Genomic DNA, 20,000 nt, shown 5'->3' with positions numbered 1-20,000 from the left:
CACACTTTCCATTTGGCTGTCGTCTTTATCTCCGTCCCATCAGCCATTCACCTTGGCTCTCTTCCTCTCAGCCTGGATCGATGCAGCCAGATTTAGAGATGGCCAGATACAGGACACACACACACACACACACACACACACACACACACACACACACACACACACACACACAGATAACTCGTGGACTCTCGAGGTGCGATGGCTGGGTGTTGGGTGCGACGTTGCAAACAGATGTCGCTCAGCTCCGAGTAAGTAACGCGGCGGCGGTTGTGTTTGCGAGATAACAAAGAGGAGCGATGACATTTTTAGTCTCGGCAGATTGTGTGATTTACGTGATGACTCTTTATTATCATAAGCGATGGCTTTTATCTCATTAGCAAGTGAGTCTGTGAAACCGGTCTCCTGAGCCACGTTCACAAACCAAACATGCGTCATGTTAATTGTTATAAAGCGATATGTCGCCCGGTGGACCAGCATGGCTCTGGGACGGATGACGGAGGATTCCCCGGAGCGGTGCTTCCCAAAACCTTTTTCCCCCAAAAAATAATTGTCCATAATCAGTTTTTGTAGTCCCACGGTGTTCAGAAATATTTCATCTGACCCAAACTCCCAAAGGTGTTTAAATAACAACCACATCAAACGAAAGAAGACCAGGAAATGTTCATATTTCTACTCATTTCAGCTCTAGAATAAGTCAATGAGAAGTAAATTATTTTCATTTCAACCATTTCTAGAGGCCTGAAAAGGTCAATTCAACCATGAAGTCTCGAAAAATACAAACACTGTGTTTTTGTATTATTTCTCTTCAGCAGTTCCTCTATAAATCACTTGATTGGCGTCTTGAATTCTTTTATTGGTTTGGTCTTTTTTAGTTCATGTCTTTCGCCCACGTTCGGTCTCCTTAGTGGCTTGTTAGCAGAAGGTTGCTGGTTCAATTCCCACCATCCACGAGGAATATTGTCTGAAAGATACAAAGAAATTCCCTTTGCTGCTAATGTTAAACCTTCAAGCAAAGGCACAGAGAACTCGAGTATACTCTTGGAGCGGCAGGAATAAAACCTTAGAGCGGAAGCAGGTCACAAGGCAGGAAATTATCCAAATCGGTATCATATATTTCTTTGTGGAAGAAAAATCCGTCAGCATATTGATTTACGTCTCAGCTAACCTGCGGGAGCCCCGAGGCCGTGACCTCGGCCCTCGTTTAAAGCCGTTTGTCCAGTTGAAGTAGAACTGCTCCGGGACCTCATTGTAATCGAGGAGTTTACTCCCGTGTGTCCATGTTTTGTGTTGATTCATTCAAACGGGACAAACGAAATCCGTGTTTCACTTCGATTTAGGGATTATCTCCGGCCACGAGTGAAACCTTGAGCTTGACAAGCCTCCTAAAATTTGAACCCAAAATGCAGTCGAAGCGCTGATTAATAATTTCTGCTGCAGCTTTTATGAATCTCGACCTCCAAGAAGCAGAAAACGGCTGCTGAGATGTTTAACTCTGATAAAGTTTCAGGATTGTCTGATGAGGGGGGGTCGAATGATGTACGTTTCTAGGCGGTCGCTACTCCATCTGTAAACAATATTGTGCAATAGATGAGTTTTACATAATTAAATCAGAAATGATATTAAACATAAATATCAGATTACACTAAAGATATAACAACTTCAATCATCGTCGATCCTAATCGACATTTTGCGTGAATTCTTGAGTTACGGCCACAAACGTGTTTTTGTGAAGTCGCAGTAACCTTTTACCACCAAACTCAAATCAGTTCATCCTCCAGCCCGACCGGATGTTTGTGCCAAATTTTAAGCAATTCTCTGAAGCCGTTCTTGAGATATCTTCTTCACAAGAATGAGACAGATTGACATAAAAACTACAATAGATTGATAAAAGCTAGAAAACTGGATCAGTCAAAAAAAAAAAATCTGCTTCTATATTTTGAAGGTCAATAACGACTCTTCAAGCTCAACAACCACCTGGTTTATTTCTTGGGTTAACTATCGCACGTTAGTGTACACGATACGAAAGAGCCTCTCGGATGTCGGAGCAATCCTACCCCGCCTCATTCCTTCTGTCAAAGCTCTACGAGCTCGTAGGTGAACTAGATCGACTGGTACAATTAAAAAATGTTCCTTGTTCACCAAAACGCTTCAGTAATACTCCCTTCGACAGGTGGTTTCAGAGAGCATTTAAAGGGAGTCGTTGTCATGTCGACCAACCCTGGCGATCTTTGTCTTTTATCGGGGAAGACGTGGTAGCTTTCCTCCGAGCGTGCATTATCACACGGAGGATCTGCAGGTAACAAAACAGACCTTTTCCCTTCTGCAGCAGCGTTGATCTGCTGCCCGGTAGTGGGGGGTGAGGGGGAGGAGGGGGACGGGGAGGAGGTGGAGGAGTAGTTGTCTGGATTTATAGCGAATCTAAAGCGAGTACTCTGCCGCTGCCTTTAGCCGAACCGCAGCCTTCCTCCTGGTCAGCTCGGTATCTCACTGCATTATTCAGCAGCCCTGATACTCCCCCCCCCCCCTCCCTCCCCCGCTCCCTCCCTCCCCCCTCCCTCCCCCGCTCCCTTTTATATCTCTGTCTAGCTCCCCTTCATCTCCCATCTCCATCCTTTGTGGCATCTTAACACTCCACAGGAGGAAGACAAAAAAAAAAAAATGCTGCACTCATATATTCAAATTCTGCATCCAGGAGCTTCAAACAAGGACACTTCTTCTTCTTTGGTGTGTTTTTTTTTTTTTTTTTTGCACACCGACTCGTGTTCGTGTGTTTTTGTATTTAAATGCAGACTGGAGTTTGAAGGAGAAAAAAACAACAACCACACGCTGGTTAGTTAAGAAACATGTCCGTCCGTCCGTCCTCCCTGAAGGGGAAACCTGCCGCCCAACTTCACCGCCGCTCTCGACCTTCACAGCAGAACAGAGTTTAGTCTAAAAAAAAATTAAAAACCCTGTTTGTTTTCCTCCGGCGGACGTATTTGAACACCTCGCACCTCCTTTTATATTTTGCGCCGCCTGCGTCGGATTCAGTCGACTGTATTGATCCTCGCTCGCTGCCTCACACCTCGACTTGTTAAATTATGTATCAAATGACTCCGGAGCCCATCAAACATTACCGAGTGGAGGTTTTAAATGCTGATATGACGGAGGTGTTTCACCGACTGCAGAAAAACCTCTGCAAAGGAAAAAGGAAAGTGTAATCCTCTGGAAATAAAAAATAAAACATACTTTTGAGGAAGGTCTAAAATCTTTGTTAAGCAGTGAAATTTCCTCTCGTCCTTCCAGGATTTCAGAGATCTTTTTGTGATTGTTGCTTTCGAAAATGGTATTTTGCACGTTTTTTTTGTGAAAAAATGTCAAGCGAACAAAAATTGCAATTTTTGTGAAATTAAAAAAAAAAAAAAAAAATACCTCGAGGGAAATATAATCACTTACTTTGAAAATAATGATGCTGCATATCAGAAATTATTTTGTTCTAATCTTTTTTTTTTTTTTGGTCTATTTAAAAAACGCAGTCAGCTTTCACTTTCTCGTTTGCCGTCAGCGACCAGGAAACCACACGGCTTTGATGGCCGCTGTTAAACTCGTAATTTAAGGCCGTGTGAACATTTCAAACCACAGTAGCGTCGTTTTTTTCTCTTTTTTCTTTTCACCATTTGTCATCTGTTACACGCCGACTGTGAGAGGATGGCAGCTAATGAAGTCGCCCTGGTGGGATACGGCCCTTTAAATCGGCCTCTGTCTTGTGTTTAGACAAGAGTTTAAATATTGACTTTGTCAAACTGAAAGGGGTGATAATATTGCAGCTTTATACAGTCTGACTTTTTAATAGCGGGTGTCGTGGCTGTAAAACTGTTGCGGTCGCCTGCCGGAGAGAAACGAGGAAATGACTTCAGACTCGGTGAGCACGTTGGACCGGCGGCCTTTCAGAGGAACAGGGACTTCATTCACTTTCTGCCGGAGCTTCATCGGCTAAAAACTCCCGTCATGGAAAAGATTCATCTTCAGATTAACAGTTTCATGATGGAAAAGCTCGTTAAAGTGCACGTTGGAAGAGAAGGGAGGAAGGAAGTGATGCTCTTGACGGGTTCTCTCCCGGGACGGCTGCCTCCGATCTGTCCCCACATTTAGCCTCTCTGAGCAATATGACGGCGTCCAATTATCCTCCGCTGACAGACACTTGGATATTGATGAGCGTTTGCCTCGTGGGAACGTGGAGGGATGCGGCGCCGCTCTCGCTGTGGGCCGAGTGCAAATGACACTCCCATCAGGCTTTGTGCTTCGTGTTACTTGGTAGACATGAAACATGAGTTTTGAATATTAGGTAAATTATAAAAAAAAAAAATTTTTAAAAATCTATTTCTATTTCTTCTTTTTTACCGGCGCCTGGTTGTAGTATGTTCCTCCCGTCAGAAGGTGGCGGTAATGCACCTAAACAGTCAAATTGTCCATTTTTAGTCTTAATAGTTGAAATAATATTACTTAGCTAATTGTAGCATGCTAACATGCTAAACCATGATGGCGCATGTTAGCATTTAGCTTAAAGTGCTGACATTTATTTTCAAATTTCCAGTAACTGAAAACAAACAATAGAAACAAACTAAACAAGAAACAGGAGAAATTACAGTCGAGTTGTCCTTCCATTGATTTAAAACAAGTGAATTCAGTTGGTATTTTCCAAAGATAAAAAGGCTCCGATAGACTGATCGTAATTTCTTACTGTAAAAGGCAAAAGGTTTTTGAATGCGACCATCAAACTGTTCTTTCTTTTCTTTTAAAGTCACATATAAACACTAGAATGTGAAGTTTCTTGTAAACGGCCATGTTTCCAACATCATTTCCAGAGAAGCCAGTCGGACGACAACGGAGACGAATACTGTTCGATTAAACGTGTCGACTACGTACGTCGATGAGGCTACGAGCAGTTTGACATCTGTATCATCTCTTTGTTTTATTACAAACTTCTGGCTTCTCTGAATTTTCTCTTCTGCTTTGTGTTTTAGTTGATCATTTATTCACAGCCATATTAAGGTCAGAGGTGTTGTTGTTTTGTTTTGTTATTTTGGTGTTGATGCCAGGTTTAATCCGCCCACTCACCAAACTGCATGTTTGCATCTCGGATAACGAAGTGAAGAGACAGGAAACGGAGGAGTTGAGCTGCACATGTGCTCAAATTAAAAAAAAGAAGAAGAAGAAGAAGAAGAAAGCAGATTTCATTTTTAAGAACCATATTGTCAGAATTTGTTGTTGTTTTCTTTCACGTATGAAACATCAGAGTTTGTGATGTTCTTTCAGGCCTCCGACATAAAGGAAGAACATTTCACTTCTCTTCACTTTAAAGGAAGTAATGACTATAATGATGCTGCTTCATAACACACACACACACACACACACACACACACACATGCACACACACACACACACACACACACACATCGAAAGTTATAACCTCGTTGTCTTTGGCGACCCCTGTGGCGATGCGTTGTAATTGCAGCTGTGTTTTTGGACTTCGCTTCGCAGAGATACGAACAGCGTAACAGGAAAAGCGACTTTATGCAATTGCAAACTTACACAAGTATTACGGAGAAAATGTAAAGGCCTTTTATATAAGGAGACATTTATTAATACAGAAATGTTCCAGATCATTAAATCTAATTCAAGCTTGTTAAATTTCAGGTCAGAATCTGATGATTTGAGTTTTAAAGCTTTTTCTGTGTAAATATGAGACTTTTAGTTTAAAGCCGTTTCAGGTTTTTGCAGCGAGTGAAGCACAAAATATTCCGCCTTCAGAAATTGAAGCGTGTCGGCCTTCGAAAACAGAGACGGACTTCCAGAAGAAAGAGCCGACGGCTGAAAAGCATTTATTGGTCATCGCATTTTTTATTTTCGTGAAGAGAAGTTTCCCAGAAAACTTTTTTTTTAGTCCGTAACAGCGACGTCCTCTGTGCTCTCATCCTCGACCGTCCCTCCCGCCGATGTGGCTGAATGGAGCCTGTTGTCGTCGTGCTGTTGTGTTTGGGTGGGGGAATGTTGTGAGTGGGAATGAAGTCAGATTTGTGTGTGTGTGTGTGTGTGTGTGCGTTAAACAAGCGGCAGCATTGTGACAGCAGCGTGTCTGATCTCACTTCTCTCGGCCCCTCGCTGGTACTTCCTCTCCGTGTGGTGTTTGTTTCGGTGGATCGGCGGGGAGGCGGACGGCGCCGGGATGAGGTAGTTCAGGTCGTCTCTCGACCCGCTCGAACCGATGCGGACTAAAGCTCGACTGGAGGATCCGCCGGACGGTTTGAAAAGATGGAAAAGTACAGACGGTTTGTTTTTGATTCTTTGGCATGCGTTGGGATTTCAGTCTTTTGAAAACTGGTTTGTTGTGTTTTGTCTCTGTTGAGAGAAATTTGTGGGAAAAATGTTGTGAATATTTCTGTCAGCTGGTTTTTGTCTTTGATTTCCTTTATTTGACTTTATTCCAAAAAAAACCTCAGGAATTTAGAGGAATAAATCAGAACAGCACAGCGAGTGTTGAGAGATTGTTGGGCAGCAAAAGCATATCGATGCACGAACTCTCGATGTTTTATTACGTAAATAAATCGACAAATAAACGAGTCTGACGGTTTTTTAATGACAGACTTCGTCCGCCCGTCTCACTCTGCTGCAATAAAACTGAATGAAGTGAGTCAACCGGACCTTTAAATAAAACTTTATTTTATCAGATGAATAAATAAATCATTTACAATTGAAAAAGTTAATGTCGCTATAATATCCTTTATGTGCCTCGAGTGATTAAAAATCAGTGTTCATCTGAATCTGAGACGTGTTATTGGTTTGTTATTGAACAGAATATAGCTTCTTTTGGGCCGTAGAAGATATTGATGTATAACAGTATCGTGATGAGACTATATCGATCCGTATCGTAGGGATGGAGCGGGATTTTCGAATATTTAAAATCGACTGGTATGAGCGACTATCGTTGTTCCTTTATAGTCGAAAAAGTTTAGAGCGATTATTAAAAAGCGTTCCAGTTTGAAATGTCCGTCACTCGCTCACAATGTTGGAATAATTTGCAATATAATGAACATACCGAGAGAGAATTGAAGTTGGAGGCGAGCTGTTGAGAAGCGGCGATGATGTCGTGCGTCTCTGTACGCCGACACCGAACGATGTCACCCGCTGATCAGCTGACGAGACGAGTGCAGATATGAAGCCCCGATAACAGAAGTGCCAGCGACGGACGGTGGCGTGATGTCGAAGGGCCGCACGAGCGCTGCCAGCTAACGGCACTATTTAGTTTGAAAGCTGTCTTGGAGTGGAGTCTGACTTTATTATTATTTTTATATCTGTGGTGGAGCTTCGTGGTCTTTTCTTTTTTTAAATAAAAAAATACCTACAAAAGCGTTTCATTTGGGATTAAATGAGTCCAGCTGGAGTCTGTGATTACCGGGTGTCGCTCGGGAGGTCGTGTTCGGGCTGGAAACACCGACAGATGATTGTTTTTTGGAAGTAATAATACACTTGTACGTGTTATCACACGATAGTACTACATCACAAAGGACTGTAAAGTGTCTGCAGTTACCTCATCGGTTGTGTGTGTGTGTGTGTGTTTGTGTGTGTGTGTGTGTGTGTGTTTGTGTGTGTGTGTGTGTGTGTGTGTGTGTGTGTTTGTGTGTGTGTGTGTGTGTGTGTGTGTGTGTGTGTGTGTGTGTGTGTGTTTGTGTGTGTGTGTGTGTGTGTGTGTGTGTGTGTGTCATCACTGTGTGAACATCTCAGTCACTTCTTATTTAAAGGTGCGACATGTTTCAGTCTCTCTGTAATTAACAGCGTTGTTTGTTTGTCTCGGTTCGAGCAGCTCAGATTTAAAACTGACCTCAGTTCAGACAGAATTTAGAAAAAAAAACATCATTCGACTCACGATAAATAAGAAAAGATTAAAAAAAATTTTTTTAAAAAACATCTTTGAAGGCCATTTTCTTGAAGTTAGTTTTTCCCCTCAAACCAGAAATCTTCACTTCGATCGCAGGAATATTTCCGGATTTATTCCCGTTTATCCTCTGAAGGATTCTGCCGATGGGTTTGTTCATGTATCGTTCATAATCTGATTTATGTCACATTTCATCCCAAGAAACGAGGCTCTAATTGTTTGTTTTTTTTATTTATGGCTACTCTCATAATCGGATTTATGGAGTTATAAAAGACTTTTTTTTTTAAATAATCCCTTCTATAAAAAACAACAACCTTTGCCTCTAAAATGTCAAGAAAATGAACACAGTGTTCATGGTGATTTCTATTAAGTTTTGCCCTAAAAAGGAAAATATGCGACCTCTCCCACGTAAATCTTGCTTCTTAGAAAAAATGCATTTCAAAACTGCTGAAAGCATCTGGAAAGTTTGCTCAAGTTTGAGCCTCGAAAATCTGCAGCAGCGACGTTGAACATCTTTTTAAATGTCGAACCTGCAACAAAAAAAACCCACAAAAAAAACCCTTTCAGAGTTTGAATGTTGGGCAGTAAAACTTCCACGTACTCGTTACTGGAAATCAAAGCAGGTTAAAACAACGGTGGAACAAACAAAAGCAAAAAATGATGGAAGAAGAACGGCGAGTCGGGCGATCGGGAGGAAATCACGACCGCTGAGCCGAACGCCGGAAACAAAAGACGGGAAATGAGTTCTTCTCCCGTCGACTCCGTCCTCTCTTATTCTAATTATTCTAATTATTCCTCTCTCCGATGCCGACAGCGTCGAAGAGCTTCTTAACATAGAGAACAAAGAGGGCTCATTACCGGGCTGTGATTACGCCCGCCGTCGTCAGCGTGGAGTCTTCGACAGCAAACGATAATGAGGAACAAACAAACAGACTTCCTGTCACGTGACCTTCAGCCTCACGTCAAAAACTAAATTAGAGGCTGTGTTTGTTTGTTGTTACACGTACATGCGTCTCGGCTCGTGTTTGTTTGAGACTCACAGACGAAAGCGTTTTTGTTGGAATGAAGGAAAAAAAAAAAAAAAAGATTTAGACTTTTTTTTTTTAAAGGTTTTGAATCTGTTTCCAAACAACCCTGGAAAACATCACAGAACAGGAAGTACAGATCATTTTCTGGATTTGGCCGTTAATTACTTTCTGCAGTTTACGACCACCAAATTATTTATTTTTTACTTTACAACGTGGAAGCTGTGAATTTGGCCGGGTTTTTTTTTTGTTTTTTTTTACTTCCCAGAGGTGATTTTTAAAGATTTTATTCACAATTTGTTTTTGTTTTTATTTGATTGATAAAAATAAACATTTTGTGTCGTCAAAATAATGAACTTTTATTTGTATTAATTTGTCTTTATTTGAACCCTCTAGTTAATGTCAGAGATAAAACAACAGGACGACCATGATTTCTGTTCTCTACACGTCTTCTTCGCGTCCTTCTCAACATTTTTCTACCAAACGCAGCGTGAAGACGATAGATTTTAAATCAGAGTGCCGTGAGAGCCTCCCACCTGAGATCAGCTGTTTTCCGGTGGTGAAACCCTGAAGGGGGAAGTTGACTCCCGACTTCCTGAATTCTCGTCGCGTTGTGACGGTTGCGGACGAGTTGTCACGCGAGTGAACACTTCTGTGTCCTCGGTGCTGACAGGATATTCCCACGTGACCTGAATGCAGCAGGGAGTGAAGGGCAGAGCCGGTGGCGGGATGGATGGGGGGGCGTCCAGCTGGGCGGGCGGGCGGGTCAGCAGGACCGGGACATTTCAATCGCAGCAGGACGGGGACAGTTAACTGGAGCTGACGTCGGCCTCACACCGCTGGGCAGTGACTGGCAGCTCAGGGAGGAAGGTCAGCTCGGTGGGGGGGTGGGGGGAGGAGAGGGGGGGTCGCCTCTGATGAAGGTTAACCAGGATGACAAGGAAGACAGAGGTCGTTTTTATTTTAAACTCGACCGTTAAATGTGACTTTTAACTGCAATTTAGTTTTATTTCGGTTTTAGAACAACAACAAAAATTCAAAAATTCTCTATAAATCATTAATCAGAAATCGATCTGGATTAAAAACCAAATGCATTGAAATCATTTGTGTATGTAAATCTGATGCGTGTGCGTTCGCCGTCTTTCATGCTAAACATATTTCAGAGCTCCTACAGTACATTTAAAATAAAAAGTCTTTTACGAGATGGCTGTCGACCGTCTGGACCGACCACACGTTCCAGAAAGCAGCTCGTCGACCACAAACACAAACATCCGGCACCGAAGCATGAAAAGGGCTCTAATTGCATTTAGCTTAAGTCAAACGGCCGAGGAATACTAATATGTCTGTAAGAGGCCTCAGAATTAAAGTTTCATAGCTGTGGTGGAAAGAAAAGACTGAATCCCTGTTTCCTTCCCTTAATTCCTCTCCGGCTCACTATGGGAACCGCGGGGCCCCCTAGGGGTGGGAGAAAGAAAAGAAAAGGCTTCTGCTGTATTTGTTTGTTTGCCCCGTGTGTGTGTGTGTGTGTGTGTGTGTGTGTGTGTGTGTGTGTGTGTGTGTGTGTGTGTGTGTGCGTGTTCTTGGCAGCCCACAGCGACATGCCTTTCACTGACACACACCATCCTGTCCTAAAAAAAAAAAAAAAAAAAGCCAGCCGGCCTCAATGAGGAGCACGTTTGTTCGCGTTTTTGGAATTCCCGTCAAGCTTCTTCTTTTTTTTTTTTTCTCTCCTCCCTCCCGTCGAGTCCTCCAGAGAGCCGAAGAGGAAGTTCGGAGAATGACTGAAGTCAAATAAACCGGCGAAAGAGAAAAAGGGAATCTGGAGTTTTTTTTGGCAGCGCGGCGCTTCGGGAGGAAGGCCAAGAGTTTGGAGATGAAAGCTGTTTCGAATTGACAGATTAGCAGCAGAGTTAGAAAACTTCAGATGTTTATATTTACAGACACTCAACATTTTCACGCACTTTGGGTTTTTGTCCGGATCGATTTCTGATTCATCAGTTAAAGAGAATTTTTATGAAAATATTTGACCATTTCAGCCTAAAGTTTTTCAGTCGGTTTTGTGACTGAGTCCTGTGAGACCTCGGTCTTCATCATCCTCATCCTCATCCTCATCCTATACATCAGCACAGTACCAGATTACAAAATCAGAATTAGACCACGTATAAAGTTTCACTTAAAAATGTTGCATACTGATTGTTTCTAAACAAAACAAATTCAATACCAATTTTATAAAATCCCTTTTAAAAGAAAGAAAATGACACATTACATAACACATTTTTACTTTTCATGCAGTTCAGAGGGGGAGAGTGTAACGCAGTTTATTTTCAGAAGCTACAATTAACGGATGTTCCTTAAATGCCTCATAAACGTTTCGAACATTTTTTTTTATTTTAGTTGACAAAGACTGAAATATCTAAAACGGCAATTTAATGGTTTTCTTTTCAATTTGGTTCAGACATTGATCATCTTACTGATCATACATTATTTGATTTAGAGCTACGACGATGAATTCATTAGTTGATCATCTATTTTGTTAAACTATTTGTTGTTTTGGGGCTTTTTTCTTTGAATTCTCTCATTCCAGAATATTTTCTGCTTTCTTTAGAGCCCGTCCAGCGTTTTGGAGCCGGGAAGTGTGTGTGTGTGTGTGTGTGTGTGTGTGTGTGTGTGTGTGTGTGTGTGTGTGTGTGTGTGTGTGAGTGAGACGCGGTGAACTGACTGGTTGGACGAGTTCCTTTTTCTTCATCTGCTGCGATTCAAACCGATGACCGTGTTTGTTTGCTCTTTGACCTGCAAATATTTTAATTTTTTTCCTTTGAAATGACTAATAAAATGACACACACACACACACACACACACACACACACACACACACACTCGCGCGCGCGCTGTGTTGTCATCATCATCTGTACTTATCTCTCCTCTCCGTTTCCTCTCCAGCGTCTGATACCGAGCAGGATGCTGCAGTGAAACTCGACAAGGAACGAGCCGAGATCGTCGCCAAATATGACAAGGTACCGAAAACACACACACACACACACACACACACACACACACACACACACACACACACACACACACACACACACACACACACACACACACACACACACACACACACACACACCGCCTTCAGTCAGGAAGTCACTTCTTGTGGTCTATAAATCACCGCCTCGCTGCCTCCGGCGTGCAGGAATCTGACGCCGTGGTTTTTCACCGGACTCGCCGCATTTACCTCGAGTGGGTTTTCAATGATGTCACGGGCCTCGGAGGGATCCGATTGGCCGGAGAGCCGATGACGTGCCAGTTTAGTTCTGGTGGTGTTTATGTAAATAAAACAAAAGATGGACACGTAGAAGCTTCTATTCTGGTGAACGTCTAACTTGCAATTAAAGCTCGCAAACGTGCCGGGGAGTAAAAATCATGTGGCTGGATTTTGTCTGATCAGCAGAAAGAGGAGAACTTGACCTCTGACCCCCGTTAATATGCACGTTTTAATTCGGTGTAATAATATCTGTCGGAGAGTTTTAATAAACGACCCGCCGGCGTCTGGTTGTTGTCTTTTTATAACGACGTGTTCCTCCTCCAACTTCGTGTACGGCGATACTGGACAGGTGTGTGTGTGCGTGCGCGCGCGTGTGTGTGTGTGTGTGTGTGTGTGTGTGTGTGTGTGCGTGTGTGTGTGTGCGTGCACACACATTACACCTCCGGAGTGACACGTCTATTTCCCAGCCCGGCGGTATCGGCCCGACCAGCCCACCGGTGCTCGGTTTGTAAATTAGTCTCTTTAATTTAGTCCAGCAGACTGAATAATGGAGCCGCCTCATTAAGGCTGAAGAGACCGTGGAGAGCGGTGATGATGATGATGATGATGATGATGATGATGTGTGTGTGTGTGTGTGTGTGTGTGTGTGTGTGTGTGTGTGTGTGGCGAATGAGACATAATCAGTGTCATTGTCGCCGCTGGAGTTTTTAACGGAGCCGGTTGTCGCGGCGACGCTCGTCGTCTCACATTTCGTTCGTAGTGATTTCTGTCCATTTGCAGGAAGTGCAGAATTGTTTTGATACTCGCAGCTCGAGTTTCGTCCCGGATCAGAAAACGTTTGAATCGACTTCGAGTTCTCAAGATTTAAAATGTAATGAGTCAAAGATATAATAAATCTTTGCTGTCCGTCTGTCCGTCCACCACTTTGGTCCAAATGGGGACCAACTGCTGGACGGATCGTCCAAGTTCACGTAGCTTTATTTTGAAAAGTCATTTCCTCCGACAGCTTCGGTTTACAGTAAAACTTCTCAACAACTGTTTATGAGTTTATAACCTGACGTAAACTGTTAATGAGTGACACCTCGTCACTTTCTCAGAAGTTCAGACAGAATAACTGCTGTCATAAATTTTAAATGTTTTTTTTTTTTTTATTAAACGGGTAGAAAATGAGGAAAAAAGGGGATTTATTTATTTTTTCCTCCGATATTTCACTTAATTCCTATAAAATAAACACTTTCATGTCTTTGGGAGCCTGAAACTGTTCAAATTTAAATCATCTCTCTGGATTTCAACTTCTCAGTTCGACATGTAGTTTCATATCGAGGAATCGGAGGCACAGAAAGATGAAGGAACCTCCTGATTTACTTTTGAATGAGTTCCGGCCGCACGAATAAACGTCAAGACCGGTGACGGACGGCTCTCGCGGCCGAATCGTGCCGTCAATCAGAGACGTCGCCGTGACACCGAAATCACGGGGAGGCGAGCCGTCGGGACTCCGCCTTTAATTCCAGCCTGATATCGATCAAGAGAGACGATGATGATGATGATGATGATGATGATGATGATGATGAAGAATGCGTGGAGCCGTGATGACGCAGCGCTTCAGGATAAAACACGCAGTGTGTGTGTGTGTGTGTGTGTGTGTGTGTGTGTGTGTGTGTGTGTGTGTGTGTGTTTTCTGCTGAGGTGGCGAAATATTTCACCTCAACATCTGGGCGTCAGACCGACCCGTCTGGTTCTGGAGGATGAATTTTTTTTTTTTTTTAAGATATTTAGAGTTGAACGCAGCAGAGACGAGCAGTTTGATCTTTGTTTCTGTCAGAAACACGTTTTTTTAAAAAACGAGTTTTGATTCTGTTTAATAATTAAAGTCACATTTGGCTCATTTTCCAATTTGCAAAAATACTAAATTCGTCTATTTTTATTTTATTTTATTAATTTCATCACATCACATCAGTCAAACATCACCAGTTTAAGAAACTGTATTCCTGCACAGATGTTACAAAGACACACTAAAGAAAGTCATTAAGATCATTTATAAACATGCAAAACCATTAAAAGATGAATTTTAGTTTAAAAGAAAACTGTCGGCTTCATTTCAGCAGCAGAACAAAATAGATCGTTTGATTGTTTAAATCTTATGTTTTTATTCCTTTTAATGTTCTCCCGTCTCCTCTTCGGTTTTGCAGGGTAAAGAGGCGACCGTGGAGCCGTGGGAGGACACCAACTTCCACCTCTACAAAGTCATCGACCGCTTCGGCTTCGTCCAGTAAGAAGAAATAAAAAGCCTCCTCTCATCAACCCGATAACCTAAATGAATAACGTCCGTGTGGTTCCAGCCGAGAGGAGAGAGAGTCTGTGGCCGCAGGGTTTTATATTAAGGCTGGTTAGCCACGATCAATTGTTTCTGACGGGGACAGAAGTGTCCTGAGGTGAAGGTCGCTGACTCAGCAGACGGAGAAAGTGAAAGCTTCAGACTGGGCAGCTGCGAAATATTGATTTTGTTTTTTGTTTTTGTTTTTTTTTTTCCTCCAAAAGCTGATTTTACTTCATTTTTGAGTTTGTATGACGTTAGTTGTGAAAGCGGTGACGTCACCCCCGTCGGTGTGTGAACGTCCGTTACGAAGCCTCCACTTCGGATTTTGACCGGCGCCATCTTTTCCTAGTTCGGAGCGGTTTTGGAGCAGGAAGTGACCATATTTGGACGAGCTGGGCGGGAGGAGCCAGCGGTGGATCTGACCTCGATCTCATACTACGTCCCGCCCACCGATACTGGAAACCTGACCGCACCACAGGCCTGTCAATCAAACAGACACGCCCCCCGAAAAAACACGTCTTTTTGAAGCTTATTTTCTCATTAATTTCCAAAGAATTTTCTTATTAATTAAACATACCGTCCTCCTGATCCCTCTTAATATCAGATACGATTCCTGAATGGAGGCTCGCTTTCAATCACAGCTGTCAATCATAACCAATCAAGAACAAACTGATTACAAAAACAAACACGTGAATAAACCTCTGCATGGTAGGATTTGGATGGTTTCATTTAAATTTTGTTTTGTTTGCTAACATGAAAGTGGGCGGAGTTTATGACCTATAAGCAGCCACCAGGGGGGGCGATTGAGATATTTTAAACCTTAATTTGCGGCAGCTGTCATGTCGTCATTTATACAGTCGGCTACCTGATGACACGATTTGCGTAATTGAAATTAATGCATTAATTAATTAAATACACCCAACCGCTCACCTTTGTTGCGTTGATGATTTTATTTCTTTAAAAAAAAAAAGTTCCTTTCAGTAACTTTTTAATTCGGTATCGATTGTAGGAAAAGTTTTGAAAGTGCGGCTCCACTAAGTTTTTTTCAGTTTTTAGACTTTTCTGCAGACAAAATGAGAAAATAATCCACTTTTCTTTTTTTTCTTTTGTTGATAAACCCTGAAATTTGAAAGAGGGCAGACAATGTTGGATCAATAAAGCTCGTTTCTCTCCAGGGATTGATCTCCAGCTTCCTGTTTACTGTTTCGTTCTGATTGCTGGTAGTTTTCAGTTCAGAGGAGCAGAAAGCTTAAATATTTACCGAGTTATTCAAAAGGAGGAAAGAACGCTCCGCTGAGAAACTCTTTGAACGCAGATAAACACGAGATGGAGGAGCGATCCGATCGGCTGTTTCCTGTTTGTGTGACGAGTTGTTTCATCAATCGGGGACATTTGAATTACAAAAACAATCAGAGCGTGTGAACTCACTTTTCCATCAGACGTGCCGGAAATATAACTAGAAAATAAATATGTTTCTTCTCTTCTCTCCTCAGCGAGAATGAACTTCCATCCTACGACTCGGTGGAGGAGAAGGTGAGTTTCACCTTTTTTCTTTTTATCTACTCTTATTTTGTTTTTTAACCAAAAGTCAGGAAATGAAGTTTTCACCGTCCTGTTTGTGTTTCCTCCTGCATCCAGTGAACTGTGGAGACAAACTCCTGCTGGAAGTTAAAAATAGGTCGCTTTGTTTTATACACCAGCGGCTTCAAAAGAAACAATAATGGATCAAATAATCTGTCACGGCAGATCTAATTATACTTTATAATGAGGCACGATTTCTAGGAAGAAAAAAAAAATAATCGTCCAAGGAACAGTTTTATTTATACTCGTTGATTTCCAACAGTGCGTTTTAATTTGCTCCCAGTTATGACCAGGAAACTACAAAAATTGGGATATTAATGTTCATGTGAATGAATTTGGGCACCTCTGTAGGTGATAGTTACTTCGGTATAAGCAGTTTATAGCAGGTAGAGCGTGAACGTCACCTGAAACCTGATTTAAGTTGTCAAAATGAAGAGAAAAGTTCAACAAATAAATTTTTAAAAAATCGCTGCTCCTCCCAGAGAAAAGAATCTTCATCCTCAAAACCGGAAAATTCAATCAGTTAAAACCTTTTTATTTCCCACTTCTCTTCACATCAGACGCTTCTTCAGCTTTCACCTAAAAATAATCACAGTTTCGTCTTTTTTTTTTTTTTTTTTTTTTTTTACATTCAAGTCTGTTTCGATTATTTTCTGACACCTCAGAGTTGTTTTTTTCATGTCTGTATGTTTGTTGGGGTTTTTTTACGAGCTGTGACTTTCCCTTAAAAGCGAGACGTGTTGACACGAGATGTTGCATTCAGGTCCCAAGGGAATAAATAGCTTTTATGCCTGAAAAAGCTCAGTTGACAGGTTTTTAGAAATGGAGACAAATCCTAAAATGTTATGTTCTGTCCACTCCCCAAAAAACGAATTGCCAACAGGTGACTTGATTAAAACATAATAAATAAAACAGAAAAGTGATTCATTTTTGAGATTAAAATCCATTTAAGATGCATATAAAATGTGTTGTTCCTTGTTTCTCATTCTGATTCCCACCGGACGCAGGAATAAAATAATTAAATTAAAATAAAACCTGCTGCGGGGGGCAAGTTATTAAAGTATCACTTCTCATCTCCACAGCAAAAACACATGGAGGTGGAGAGGACCACCAAGTGGCTGAAGATGCTGAAGAGCTGGGACAAATACAAGAACAGTGAGAAGGTGATTTGTTTTTCTTCATCCTCCTCTTCATCCTCTTCACTCCAGTTTCTCTCTCGCCTTCGACGACGGTGAAGATAAAAATCTGATCCAGTTTTAATAAACGGGAGTCACCGACACGTTATTAATCGGTGAATTGCACGTCGTGACGTCTCGGATTCGGTCGGTGTTGACGGTTGTCATGGCGATGTGAAAGCTTTTATTTTTTTATTTTTTATTTTTTTACGCAGTTGAGCAAAGAGGAATTTGTACTTGATAACATACGACTTAAATAAATATCAATATCAAGCGGGCAGGTATCCGTTATGTCCAGATTGTTGCTGTTGCTGCAGGTGTTTGCAGCCCTGAATTAATGTGTCTGTTATAGACTGTGTATGAATTGTAATACCGGTGAGGACCACTAGGGGCTGTCTCCCATTTAAAAAGCATCAACTTCTCTCCTGAAATATAAAGTCAGAAAATGTTTTCCACAAGTTGTTATGATGTCTTTAAATAAATAATCCCGTCATTAATGAGATATTAGGCCTCAAAAAAGCAGTGTTTTGGGGGGGGCGTGGCTAGTTTGATTGACACCGCTAAAGTGCAGTCAGGTTTCTGCTAGAGATGGGTGGGGCGTAGCGTCCTCGCTCGGGGTCGATTTGAAGAAAGAAAAAAATAGATTTAAGCAGATTGTGATTGTTGATCCGAACTGAAAAAATATTCGGATGTACGACGTCATTTTGTCGTTTAAAAAAAAAAAAAAAAAAGATTTTCATCGGAACAAACTCTGAGCTGCATCTGTGTACGCAGTGAAACAAACAAAAGGCACAGATTCAGAGTAAATGTTGACACACGTGTGCACACAAAAACACACACACACACACACACACACACACACACTCAGAGGATGATTAGTCCAACAGATGCTCTCATTGACTCGCTCATCAGAGTCTAATTACGAGGCTGTTGCACGAGAAACTAGTGAGTCCCGAGTGTGATGGGGAGGAGGCTGATGGACAAACACACACACACACACACACACACACACACACACACACACACACACACACACACACACTTGCAGGCAAGGTTACAGACGAGCTCTGATTTATGAGTCTTCATTAACTCGATTCATCCTCACACGTCTCATCATGTAAATCTGTTTTCTCTCGCGTCAGAAAAAAAACAAAACAGGTTCAGTTCAGAAATAAAACACGATCGGATGTTTTACAGGGAAAAAAAATAAATTACATTTTTCTGCTTATAAGAACCAGAAGTTTCCTCTTTAATTTGACAAAAAAAACCACCAGATTAATATGAATGTGGCTCTCTGACAATCTTTTCTCGCAGGTCAGAGAACGTTTCATCTGCTGCCGTGTTATTTCCCACACGGCTGCCAGAGACGGTTTATTGGACTGCAGAGATTTCATTTTAATATCACTGAAGGAGTATTTTTACATGATTTGTTGGCGTGTTAACGGCCGTTATGAAGCCTCCAGTTCGGATTTTGCTCGTCGAAATCTTCGCTAATGCGGAGCCAGAAGTGACCGTATTTGGACGAGCTGAGCGGTGGATCTGACTGCACCACAGGTCTGTCAATCAAACAGACACGCCCCCACAAAAAGGCTTATTTTCTAATTAACAAGGGATTATTTTCAGATGGACCTCCAGAAAACTAATGAGAAGGAGCGACTTTAGCTAACAACACCGAGATAACTGATGGAAAACATTGATTGACTTAGAAGTTGAGTGGGAGTCGATGGAGGCCTTTTTGGAGCCGACCTCTAGTGGCACCCGGTGGTATTGCAGCTTTAAGGCGCTTCTGCATCGGGCTTCATTTTTCAGACCCAGAAGCATGGACTGTTTATAAAAGTGTTCGTCTTATTTGATTAAACTTTATTGGAACCGTCGCTGGGACAAAACCAGCACACACACACACACACACACACACACACACACACACACACACACACACACACACACCTACCTCCTGGAGCTCGTCCAGCCAGATGGTCTCGGTTCACCTTCCAAAGCCCTTCGAGAGCGAGAGACTACTTTCAGTTTGTGTCTTCGACACGTTCACAGCAGCTTTCTAGTTTTTCTGGATCGTTTCCGGCGACCCGAGTTTAAAATCTCAAGAGTTCAGCAGCTGACGGCAGTTCAGTGTAAATAAAACTGTGTGGTTTGCATTTTGTTTTAGCTTTTTTACAGTTTTTTGGTTTTGTTTGTATCACTGTGAAACTTCTGTTTAAGTTTGTTGCTCGGAAATCAAACTTAGATGTTCAAGAAACAGGATTTATTCTGAGGACTCCAGCCTTTATTTACATGTCTTATATTCACTTTAATGGCTGAGACTTTTCTCCTTTATGAAAGAAAAATCTTTTTTTTTTTTCTGTTTTTAGGGAAGATTTTCTACCTTCTGTTGAATTTTTATCTTCTATCTAGATTTTTAATGTCCTTCAAGTTTTCCACTCAGTTTGTTTTAAGGGTTGTAACATTTTTAAATCATGCTGACTGTCACATCTGTAAAGTCGCGGGTGAAGATTAGAGATTATTGCTTTTGCAAATTTATAGATAAATGTAGATAAAGACAAAAGAAGGATATAAGATACAAGAAATAGGATAAAAAAAAGAAAACAGTGTACAGTCGATGAAATAGAAATGTATTTCTACGAGACAAAGACATAGTAAAAGTATATTTTTGGAAGACGTCACTACCTTGATTCATTCACAAGAATTTTTTTTAAAGTATATTAAAAAT

At 41.7% G+C, this 20,000-nt stretch overlaps 1 protein-coding gene across 1 annotated transcript in view; it reads left to right on the top strand.

Moving 5' to 3' along the window:
* usp6nl (USP6 N-terminal like) overlaps positions 1-20,000 on the top strand; it is a 34,698-nt gene that overhangs the window by 3,537 nt on the left and 11,161 nt on the right. The window contains exons 2-5 of the mRNA XM_069174745.1: positions 11,878-11,951; positions 14,392-14,471; positions 16,013-16,052; positions 17,183-17,263. Of these exons, the coding sequence (XP_069030846.1) occupies positions 11,878-11,951; positions 14,392-14,471; positions 16,013-16,052; positions 17,183-17,263 (275 nt within the window). The remainder of the gene's footprint in view (positions 1-11,877; positions 11,952-14,391; positions 14,472-16,012; positions 16,053-17,182; positions 17,264-20,000) is intronic.

The sequence above is a fragment of the Embiotoca jacksoni genome, unplaced genomic scaffold (assembly GCF_022577435.1).
Source record: "Embiotoca jacksoni isolate LCO1_2020_lvr unplaced genomic scaffold, fEmbJac1.0.p SCAF_102, whole genome shotgun sequence".
NCBI classification, from domain to species: Eukaryota; Metazoa; Chordata; class Actinopteri; family Embiotocidae; genus Embiotoca; species Embiotoca jacksoni.
This window is presented reverse-complemented; position numbering and strand designations above follow the sequence as displayed.